Source organism: Budorcas taxicolor, chromosome 20, assembly GCF_023091745.1.
Source record: "Budorcas taxicolor isolate Tak-1 chromosome 20, Takin1.1, whole genome shotgun sequence".
Classification (NCBI taxonomy): domain Eukaryota; kingdom Metazoa; phylum Chordata; class Mammalia; order Artiodactyla; family Bovidae; genus Budorcas; species Budorcas taxicolor.
Genome location: NC_068929.1, coordinates 31884535 through 31896630, shown reverse-complemented (window position 1 = coordinate 31896630; position 12096 = coordinate 31884535). Strand labels below are relative to the sequence as shown.

The window sequence follows — 12096 nt, the reverse complement described above, 5'->3', positions numbered from 1 at the left end:
AGCGAAAAACAAGGGAAGAGAAGGGTAAAATATATCCAACTGAATGCAGATTCCAGGGAATAACAGGGAGAGATAAGAAGGCCTTCTTAAATGAACAATGCAAAGAAGTAGAGGAAACCAATAAAATGGGAAAGACTGGAGATCTTTTCAAGAAAATTGGAGATATCTAGGGAACATCTCATGCAAGGATGGGGATGACAAAGGACAGAATAGGTATGGAAATGACAGAATCAGAAGAGATTCAGAAGGTCACAAGAACTATACAAAAAAGATCTTAATGACTAGGATAACCATGATGGTGGGATCAGTCACTTAGAGCCAGACATCCTGGAGTGTGAAGTCAAGTGGTCCTTAGGAAGCATTACTACCAACAAAGCTAGTGGAGGTGATAAAGTTCCAGTTGAGCTACTTCAAATCCTAAAAGATGATGTTGTTAAGGTGCTGCACTGAGTATGTCAACAAATTTGGAAAACTCAGCAGTGGCCACAGAACTGGAAAAGGTTTTCATTCCAATCCCAAAGAAAGATAATGCCAAAGAATGTTCAAACTACCATACAGTTGCACTCATATCACGTGCTAGTAAGGTTATGCTCAAAATCCTTCAAGCTAGGCTCAAGCAGTACATGAACCAAGAACTTCCAGATGTACAAGCTGTGTTTAGAAAAGGCAGAGGAGCCAGAGAGCCAGTTGGCAACATTCACTGGATCATGGAGAAAGCAAGGGAATTCCACAAAAGCATCTACTTCTGCTTCATTGACTAAGCACCTTGAATGTATGGATCACAACAAACTGTGGGAAATTCTTAAAGAGATGGGAATATCAGACCACCTTACCTGTCTCCTGGGAAACCTGTATGCGGGTCAGGAAGCAACAATTAGAACCAGACATGGAACAACAGTCTGGTTCAGAATTGAGAAAGTAAGACAAAGCTGTATATTGTCATCTTGGGTATTTAATTTATATCCAGAGCACATCATGAAAAATGCTGGATTAAATGAAGCACAGACTGGAATCAAGATTGCTGGGAGTAATAACAACCTCAGATATACAGATGATACCACTCTAATGGCAGAAAGTGAAGAACTAAAGAGCCTTTTGATGAGGGTAAAAGAGGAGAGTAAAAAAGCTGGCTTAAAACTCAACATTCAAAAACTAAAATTATGGCATTCAGTCCCAATACTGCATGGCAAATAGAAGTGGAAAAAGTGGAATCAGTGACAGATTTTCTTTTCTTGGGCTCTAAAATCTCTGCAGAGGGTTACTACAGCCATGAAATTAAAAGATGCTTACTCCTTGGAAGGAAAAATATGACAAACCTAGACAATGTATTAAAAAGCAAGGACATCACTTTGCTGGTAAATATCCATATAGTTAAATCTGTGTTTTTCCAGTACTCAGGTACAGATGTGAGAGTTGGATCATAAGGCTGAGGGCCGAAGAATTGATGCTTTTGAACTGTGTTGCTGGAGAAGCCTCTTGAGAGTCCCTTGGATTAGGAAAAGATTAAACCAGTCAATCCTAAAGGGAAATCAACCCTGAATATTCATTGAAAGGACTGATGCTGAAACTGAAGCTTCAATATTTTAGCCACCTGATGCAAAGAGCCCACTCATTGAAAAAAAGACTCTGATGCTGGGAAAGATTGAAGGTAAAAGGAGAAGAGGGTTGCAAAGGATGAGATTCTTCAGTGTCATCACCAACTCAGTGGACATGAATTTGAGCAAACTTCAGCAGGTATGAACAGGGAAGCCTAGTTTGCTGCAGTCCGTGGAGTCACAGAGAGTTGAATATGACTTAGTGACTGAACAACAACAAGATTAGTTCCATTTGTAGCAAAATTTGCTTAAAAGTTTCTCTCATATGAGGATGGCATTATTCCAAGTTTCTGGTCCTTTTGCTGGATTTCTCCTATTTCTAAAATGCAGCGATTATGATAAGCCTTGTTCAGAACGATTGACTCACTTTGTCAGCTTAACTAGTAAATTTCCCCAAAGAATATGTTTTTTTCTCAGAGAAATTTAAGGAAGAATATGATTTAAAATTAGGAATAATATGAAATAGATGGCCAGCCTAGAGACAAGGATACTAAAAAGAAACATATAATTTATTATTCTGGAAAAAATAATGAGAGTTTATCCTAGTTTACAATTTGGATCATTGCAAGCAAATAAATAGATGAGAAAGTATTTCTTGAAGATTGTTTTGCAATGTCTTTGACAATATCAACATTTATAGTAAAATGAACTTGCAAAAAATGTATGACTTGCAAAAATTCAAGGTTTAGGCTGACCTAGTTAACAGTTCTTTTTGAAGAGCACTTGTTCCTTGGTTTGGAGAATGTATGAGTAATACTTCTCTGAACTATAACATTTGGCCAGGGCTAATCTGACAGTGTATCTGTGAGTGAACAGAAATGATAAGGAAAGAAGAAATAACCTCCTTATCCACTTTGAAGTTAAAGATTATTTTCATTGTACATGGGGAAATATACTTTAAATAAAAAGACAAGATTGTTATGATTTTTATGGTACTATGTATTTTTTTGAAAATTGCTGGTATGAGGAAAAGGGGATGACAGAGGATGAGATGGCTGGATGGCATCACCGACTCGATGGACATGAGTCTGAGTGAACTCCCGGAGTTGGTGATGGACAGGGAGGCCTGGCGTGCTGCGATTCAAGGGGTCGCAAAGAGTCGGACATGACTGAGCGGCTGAACTGAACTGAACTGAAGTCTAGTTTATGGTCTCAAGGACAAGGCTGCTTTTTGTTTAAAGTGACACACAACTAACATTATTAAAAATGTTTTCTTGTGCAAATCATCTCATTATTGATGACACTACATTTGTATGATTAGAGTTGGAATAATTTCCACCTTTCTTGAACGACCCTCACTTATTGTTTTCCCAACCTAAATTATGAGAGACAAGGAAAAGCTGAATAATCTTCCCTTTTAAAACAAAAAATAGTAGTTTATCTTTCTCATTCTTTTGTCCCCAAAAATGTACCTTGTGGGGAATTTAGTTGAGGTAAACTTTTAATTTAGGGAGAATAAGTATTTGTGTGATATTTATTACTTTTCCTGTAAAGGGTCATTTACTTGTAGATTCTACTTTTATATTTATTTATTTGTAGATTCTACTCTTAATAGTCTACTTAGAAGACTACTTTTAGCTAAATTTATACCTGAATGTTTGTTTACTCCTGGAGAAGGAAATGACACCCACTTCAATGTTCTTGCCTGGAAAATTCCATGAAAAGTCCATGGGGTCACAAAGAGTCGGACACGGCTGAGCATACAGACACATATTTGTTTATTTGCTTAATGGGTCTTTTATATTCCATTTTATTTTCTAGCTAATTATTTTGGCTAGCAAATATCTATTACTTTTAACACTAAAAAAAATTAATCTAAAGCATTTTCAGATTTACAGTAAACTGCCAAGTTAGTATAGAGTCCCCATACATGTGTATCCAATTTAACTGATTACTAACATCTTATTTGAATACATTAAATATATTTCAGAAGCTAATTGTATTAATTTTAATAGTATACGAATTTTGTCACTTGAATTTTGGAATATTTTTGGAAGTAACATCTTATTAGCTCTTTCAGTATATTCCACAATTTGGGGTCATTCAGATTTTATACTACTAATTGAGTCAATATTTGTGACATTTAGTTTCTGCTAATTCATAGTATGAATAAGTTTTGGTCTTTGTATTATTAATTTATAGGTATAATTTATATATTTTGGTAAATAGTTGTGTGTACTATATCTCTTCTCTCTTTCTCCCTTTGTCTTATACAATTATCTTTAGTGAAGATTTCAGTTCTTCTAGTGCATTTTGAATTTTTTTCTGCATTTTTAAAAGCCAGGCCCCTTTCATTTTTCTGCCTCCATCTTCCCAGTTTCTTTTTCCATCTGCCTGAGAAGAGATTGTGTCTTCTTAAATCTTCTTAGAGAGAACACACTCTGTTCTAATTTTGTCATCTTTTTCTTTAAAGAATAATTCCCCTGAGTTTTCAAGTTAGGATTTTTTAAATTCATTTTTCTATAGCCCTGGGTTTGGGACGCATGGAATTGAAGTTAAGTATCCTCTATGTTAAGGATTAGAATGTTTGCTGGACAGAAACTGATGGGTGATTAGCACCAGTTTTCTTTGATCAGTGGAGTGTTTGTATCCCAGACTAATGGCCAAGACAGGGAGTGAGGCAGCTGGGGATACCAGCCTGCTTTGCTGTGTGGAGCATGTGTGATCTGAGGATGTATAATGATTAGACAGTCTTAGTTCTAGTGATCTGTTATTGCCACAGTTTGTAAGAATGGTACTACCCTTGCTCTTGTACAAGGTCATCTTTTTATTTGCATACTAGCTTCCATCCATCTAAATTAACACACCCTTTTCTCTCCTTCTTATACTGTTCATGTATGTCTCTTTCTTCTCAAAGATTCCCATTAGTACAAAAAAAAAAAGTCCTCTCATTTTAAAAACAAACACCTTTAGACCTTAAATCACTCTTCATTTAGTCCCTAGCACTCTGCTTCCCGTGACTGTTGCGTTTCTTCATGAGACTTGTCTCTGTTAACTTACTTCATTTCCACCCCTTCTTTTTCTCCTTGAATATGCTGTAGATGTGTTTTGGATGCATCATTTCACAACCAGGGCTCTTGTCAGCATCACCAGTGACTTGAATATTGCTTAATGACGCAATGACCAATTTGGAGTCTTCATCTTAATTAACTTAGCAGCATATTATAACAGTTGTTTATCCCCTCCTTGGAAAACTTTTGTGAACATATGTCCATATCAGCAGCATTCTGGAACCTTCCATCCTTGTAGCTATTCCTCTTCAACCTTCTCTGCGGAGCCTCTAGATACTGGATGGCTCAGGCCAAATCCTTAACTTCCGTCTTCCATCTACACTCACTCATAGTTTCTCATCCAGCCTCATGCCTTTAAATACATATATGTTCTGACTCATCCAAATGTATGTCTTTAGCATGTTTTTCTCATCCAAGTGTGTAAATACTGGATTTCTCTAGTAGCCTACTTAAAGTTTTCCACTCGAGTGACAATCAAGCATTTCAAATTTACAGTGAAGGTGGGTCCTTAGCTGTGTCTGACTCTTTGCGACCCTATGGACTATAGCCTGCCAACCTCCTCTGTCCATGGGATTCTCCAGGCAAGAATACTGGAGTTGGGTTGCCATTTCCTCCTCCAGGGGATCTTCCCCACCCAAATTTACAATATCCAGAGTGAAACTGCTGATCTTCCCCACTGCTCCAATCTGATTCTCCTGCAGTCTTTCACCCAGAAATTTGTTAACTTTTATACTTCTGGTTGCTCAAGCCAAAATCCTTTGATTCATCCTTGACTCCATTCTTTTTCTGATACTTTGAATTCAGTCCATCAGCAAAACCTATCAGATCTCCCAGAGAGTGTGAGTCCAGAATGTTCCCCACCTTCACTAATCCAAGCTACCATACTCGTCCCTTAAGTACTCTAAGTTCTGGGCCGAATTTCCTGTTTCTACCTCTGGTCTTTACAGAAGATCCTGTAAAGGACCAGCTGCCTGTGCTCCTTCTGTCGTCTCCTCTCCTAACAAGATACCTTGTTCACTCCTCTCCGACTCCCCTTGGTGGTCCTAGAATAGTGAAGCACATTTCTTCCTTAGGGGCACTGCCCTGTGTCTACTCCAGCCAGGACCATTTACTTTCTGCCATATTATCTAATGCTGACGTCTTTTTGTGCCCACCTAACCTTTCGCCCCCTACCCCCTTTTCCTTCTTTATTTTTATCCAGAGCCTTTATCGCTATGTGACATTTGGTCTGTTTTCTTATCTGTTTTCTATCTGTCTCCCCCTGTTTACTAAGGCTTAGAAGGGCAGGGTATTTGTGTGTTTTGCAGCTCTATCTGTAGTGGCTGGCACAGAGGGAACATAATAAATACCCTTTAAAACCAGTGAATAATGAATGGTGAGTGACTCTTTTGGTAGTTATCCATTTCATAAGCAGCATAGTTATTAATTTACATAAATGCACATATCTGATGAAAACATTAAGCACACAAGATGGTGTGCAGTGAAAAGTGAAACTCCCTATGCCTTACCATCATTCTCCATTGTTTTATTCTTAGAAAAAGATCTATGTGTATACAAACATGTCTCTCTTACACCTAAAGAATAGAGTGCAAACTATTCTTACACCTAAAGAATATCTCTTACACCTAAACAATAGAGTGCAAATACACATTGCTATTTACACTAAATATATATTTTTGAAAATCATCATTATTATACATATTATACATTTACATATACATATATTTAAACATTAGAATATAATATGGAAGGAAAGCTGTGACAAATCTCACAGTGTATTAAAAAGCGAGGACATCATTTTCTCCACAAAGGTACATATAGTCAAAGCTATGGTTTTTCCAGTAGTCTTGTACAGATGTGAGAGTTGGTTCATAAAAAAGGTTGAGCACTGAAGAATTGATGCTTTCAAATTGTGGTGCTGGAATAGACTCTTGAGAGTCCCTTGGACAGCAAGGAGATCAAACCAGTCAATCCTAAAGGAAATCAAACCTGAATATTCATTGGAAAGACTGATGTTAAAGCTGAAGCTCCAATACTTTGGCCACTTGATGCAAAGAGCTGAGTCATTGGAAAAGACCCTGATGATGAGAAAGACTGAAAGCAAAAGGAGACAGAAGACAAAAAAGTGGCAGAGGATGAGGTGGTTAGATAGCATTACTGACTCAATGGACATGAAATTGAACAAACTCTGAGAGCTAGTGACAGACAGGGAAGCCTGGAGTGCTGCATTCCATTGGGTCGCAAAGAGTCGGACACAACTTAGTGACTCAACAACAGCAATGGCACCCTAGATCTCCAAATCTCTGTATAAAGCATAAGTAACCACGTGTAGGATTGTGTGTAGGCTATTTTTAAAATGTGTATGTGTGTGTATATACATATTACATACACGTAGTTATATATATATTACTTTTCAGTCTTTTTCCTGGCTGATTGTTGAGTTTCAACTCAATATTTAGACTATTTTTTTCTTTTTCCTTTGCAGTGCCCACTGTTGATGTCTTTCAGATTTCCACAAAAGAGAGATTTGGTCTGGGACATCAGCTGAAAAAGTAAGTTTTCCAATGAGTGAAAGCAAATTTATGTTAAAGAGAACTGAGTTCTCATTTTGCTTGCCACCCCCACCCTATTTTTATTCAGCACAGCTTTTTGAAGTAAATGCCTCAGGAGAGGAATTCATTCTGATGCTGAGAGGAACATCAATAATTTAGCTGGCAGAGCTCACTTTTAGAACTGGGCCAGATTCCACCTGCCCCGCCCCCTACCCCCTACCCCCCACCCCCCACCCCCACACCCAGCCAGGATCCTTTCTCATTCCTGCAACACCCTACCTTCCACCTGAGAAGGTGGGCATGTGAAAATCAGAAAATAAACGCTTAATGTTTAGAATTCCAGATCTTTGAAATGAAATTCAATTTACAACATATGTTTAGCACTTTATATTATGTGGTGTTTTCTTTTTAAGGACTCTGAAGAGAAATTTTCTCAGTTTTCTGTATTGAATTAGGTATGTTTTTCCAGCCTAATTGGCTTTGTTTTTTTGATTGGACTTTGTTTTTCAAGCCAGTATCTTAACAGGTCTTGGAGTGAAGCATGGAGCCTGCCTTCTGTTAAGCCATTCAAGTTAGGTACCACCTCACCTTGCCACATCTTCCCACCCCACTATGATTTTTTTTTCCTTCACCAATTTTCTCCTTCGTTTTAAAACTTATTTTTAATTTAATGACTTTACTTGTTTAGATTGGTTTTAGGTTCACAGCAAAACTGAAAGGAAGGTACTGAGCTTGCCTCCTGCCCCCACACATACATAGCTTCCCTATTAGCATCTCCTACCAAGTGGCACATTTGTTACAACTGGTGAACCTATATTCACTATGATTATCACCCAAAGTCCAGAGTTCTACTTTATGTACTTTTGTAAGCCACTTAAGGAATATTTTGGGAGAGTGAAATGACATTGGTCCAAACAAGACAAGAAACATAAAAGTATAGAAGTGTAGAAATAGCTTCCTACCCATACTGGCATTTGAGTACATCATTGGGGCTCAGAAAAAGTAATGATGTGTGTAATCCCCAACCCTGAGAAATTAAGGAAATCTGTATTCTATATTCACTGTTTAATCACATTATAGAATATGTTTAGTCGCCGAATCATGTCCAATTCTTGTGACTCCATGGACTAGAGCCTGCCAGGCTCCTCTGTCCTCGGGGTTTCTGGAGTGGGTTACCATTTCCTGCACCAGGGGATCTTCCTGACCAGGGATCAAACACAGGTCTGCTACATTGCAGGTGGTCTCCTTTCTGGCAGGCAGATTCTTTACCAACTGATCCACCAGGAAATAGCATTTCAAAAAAGTTACTTACTTTTATGTATAGATTTTAGTTATGTGGACAGTTTGGTATATGAACTGGAACTTTTTTCATGACTCTTGATCAGTTTTAGTCTAATTTAGTTTCTTTCCTTAATTTTAAATAACTGGGTTTGCCTGTGATCTTATAGTCTAAAATAATATATAATAAAATTCAAAACCTGATCTCATTCTCAGAATAAGTCATAAGAGGAAATTGAAATATAAAGAGGTTATCTTCCAGAAACATACAACAAGTTAGGAAGGCAGATTTAGAATCTAGGCCTTTTGTTATTGCTCAGGAAATAAGAAATACTCATTAAACTTTTTCTGTGATTCTTTATCTTTTGTGTTTCTGGCAAAAAGACAGAATCTCAACAACAGCAGGAGCTGCAGCATTTGCTTATGCAGTGCTGCTTTTTTTTGTTAAGTACTTAGCATAGTGATATATATTACCACCCTTGATCTTCATAACAACCCTATCAAGCAGGTACTATTACTCGCCATGTTTCCTAGATGATGAAGCCCAGGCCCCAACAGTTTAAGCAACTTCCTTTAGCTCACACACTGAGAAAGTGGTAGAGCCAGGATTTGATTCCACATCAGTATTTTTGATTCACCTACAATCCTAGATACTGCTTGCCTTCATAAAGCTTGGAATATATTTTCAGCATTGAATACATATTGGGGAAAACATGAAGTCATTAGAAGAGCCTGAAGGAAAAAATGGTGACTCCAAACAGATGTAATATAGTGATCAGTCTTGAATAGGGTATCTATTAGTCAAAGGCTAAGCATATCACAGACTATCGAAATAATCTTAAACTCTGTATGACTTTATGTTCAATTGGCATTAATCAAACTTAAGCTGTTTTTAAAAGGAAAAGTACATTGTGAATCTCCAGCATTGCCTTAAGTACATACAAATAAAGCATGGTATAAAATTATTCATATGTTGAGTTCAAATTTATAAACCAAAATTCAGTTTATAACTGATGTGTAAATTGCAGTAAAAACTCACATTTCAAATTAATACAGGAATTTAACTTGATGGATGATGTCATTTCGCTGCAGCTGTTTCACCACCACAGTTTGAACACAGTACTGATTACAGTGGTGCACATTTCTTTTGAAATCAGCATGTAGAAAATCATCACATTGCCCATGTATACTCCCATTTCTCTATCTGAACTACCCTGGAATCTTTGTTTGAATAGCTGACTGTGACATCATCTGGTCTTGATGTGAATGTATAATTTACCTTGAAGTCTTTTCTCTTCTTTTTATCATCAGCCAATGGCAGTTGTAATAGTTCTTCTTAGTGCCAGTAAATTCAAACACCAGTATGAGCACTGAAATCTCTATTTTAAGGGAGTGTCCATTATACTAAATGTACTCACATGTATATTTCAAATTACCATTGAAATGAAACACCATATTGAATTACTTATAGAGACAGTTAACTCCTCCCTTTCAAATCCAGGAACAGGTAGGGATTTGGGTGTCCAAGTTTAAGAACTACTAGTTTAAGATGTTGAAGTCACACTTTAGAATGCTAATGTTATTTGAAAATGAGAACAATTTTAGCTCTTTGACTTGTGCTTTGTTCTGGTTAGTCTTTCGAGAATCAGAGACGCACTTGTTAGGTTTCTTAGGAAATGGAACACAGGAATGGCAATTTTTCATAGGAGGAAAAGAATTCAAATCTGCCTGGTACAAAGGGTGGTGTCACTGGGGAGTTCAGGTTAGGTACAGGGGAAAACGATGACCCTGATGTTCTATTACATTTAACTTTTGCTAAAATCTTGGGAGAAAAATATCTTCAAAAATTAAGTGGAAAATAAAACCTTGGTTTCCTGTTCTGATCTCTGGGAGAGATATACTGCAAATTTGAAGTCATGCATCAGTGATTGTCACTGCAGTTTTACCCCCTTCTTCCTCACCACCTCTACAGCTATAAACACCACCCCCCATAATTCCATATTTCCTCTGAATTCATCTAAGCTAGCTGACAAAGTTGGGGTAGTAAGTCTGAGTGATATAGTTTCTGGCAATCTGTGTTAATTTGGTAAATGAATAATCAGCCCAGTATTAAGAGGCACACCTGCCCCTTTTGAATAACATGTTAACATAGATTCATCTGTATCAGATTACATAGGTATTACAGCTCTGCCACTTTCTATCCAGGTAAACTTGGACAAATTTCATGTCCTTACCTTACTTATGAAATGTGTAGAAGGAGGAAAAAAGATTTGTAAATAAAGTTCCTCCTTTACACCCTGGCCTATTGTCAGTGGTAGATACTGGTACCATTTTCCTGGTCCAAAAGCAATCTGTGTTAGAAATAACTGAAAACAGCAGGAATAGCAGCCAGTGCTGAATTGACTTTGAAAAGAAAATGTTTAATCTATTGCACACAATGTTTATGTTAAAATTTCTTCTCTACTTCAATATCACTTAAGGGACCCTCCTCCAGGGCCACTGGAGAGATGGGATCCAGAGAAACTGTCACAGCCTGGGACTCATCTCAGATAATAAGGCCATGTCTTAAATCCACAGTTGACATTCTAGAATTTTTTACTGCAAAACAGTGATGCCATGGTCTTGATTTAGAAAATATTGAGGTCAGAAGTTACCAAATTCCTGCCTTATGATAGGAACTGAAAATTCTTAGAGGCTCATCATTAAAAGAAAAAAAAATACAGCATATTTTCAAGTGAATGGTGCTGTGCTGAACATAAAATTTGCTGATCTGCTTATTCTCCATAGAGTTAGTTTTGCACAGCTTATTTTTGCTTAGGATTTTGTAGTTTCATTTTGGTTTCCTTTTCAGGAAGAAAACGACATAAATCAAGTAAAAAGAAAAAGTTTACTTGTTTCTTAATCATAATTAATAACAAAAATCATTTTTAAACCTATGTGGCTGGCACCAACAAAATATTTCAGACTTTTCTTTTGCCACTAAAGCTAAAGGTGTTGATCCTAGAGGGTGTCCTTATAAATCTCTTTATATCTTTATTCTTTTACCTTTTATCAATTATTTAATCAATTGTATTTTTAATTATGTCACAGCAATTATTAATTGCAACACAGTAAAACCATTAGAAATTTTCTATAGGATGCTTTCCTACACATGAAATCATCTTGTATGGTTCAAAATTAAATTCTCTCTAATCACCATGCCTTTATTTTCCTGCGATAAATGCATTCTCTCCATAATCTAGACACAAATCTGATAGTAAATTACCTTGGAACTGTGACAACACACTTACCTTTGGTTTGACAGAATCATGCAGACGTTTGTTACACAGCAGTGGAAGCAGAGCAAAGAAAAATCCAATTGCCTGCACAATAAGAAGCTGTCAGAGAAGAAAGTCAAGTCTCCCCTGCATTTGTTTTCAACCTTGCGCAGGTGGGTAATAGACATCTTTCCCTCGTCTTACTTAAATGCTGCACTTGTGATCTTCCATGGTTATTTAGTTCAGCGCGTTCCTTCTACAGTCTTGGCATCTGTTTATTTTCTTTATGACTTTAAAGAACAAATCAAAAAACATAGCTACTCATTTCTGTGTTTTGAGTTTGTGTTTTTACTAAAATTACATTTCTTTTGGTTTCTAATTCCATAGAGTTTCCCTACCAAAA

General features: G+C 37.0%; 1 protein-coding gene across 1 annotated transcript in view; it reads left to right on the top strand.

Moving 5' to 3' along the window:
• PARP8 (poly(ADP-ribose) polymerase family member 8) overlaps positions 1-12096 on the top strand; it is a 185668-nt gene that overhangs the window by 123795 nt on the left and 49777 nt on the right. The window contains 2 exon segments of the mRNA XM_052659163.1: positions 7092-7158; positions 11741-11866. Coding sequence (XP_052515123.1) covers positions 7092-7158; positions 11741-11866 — 193 coding nt within the window.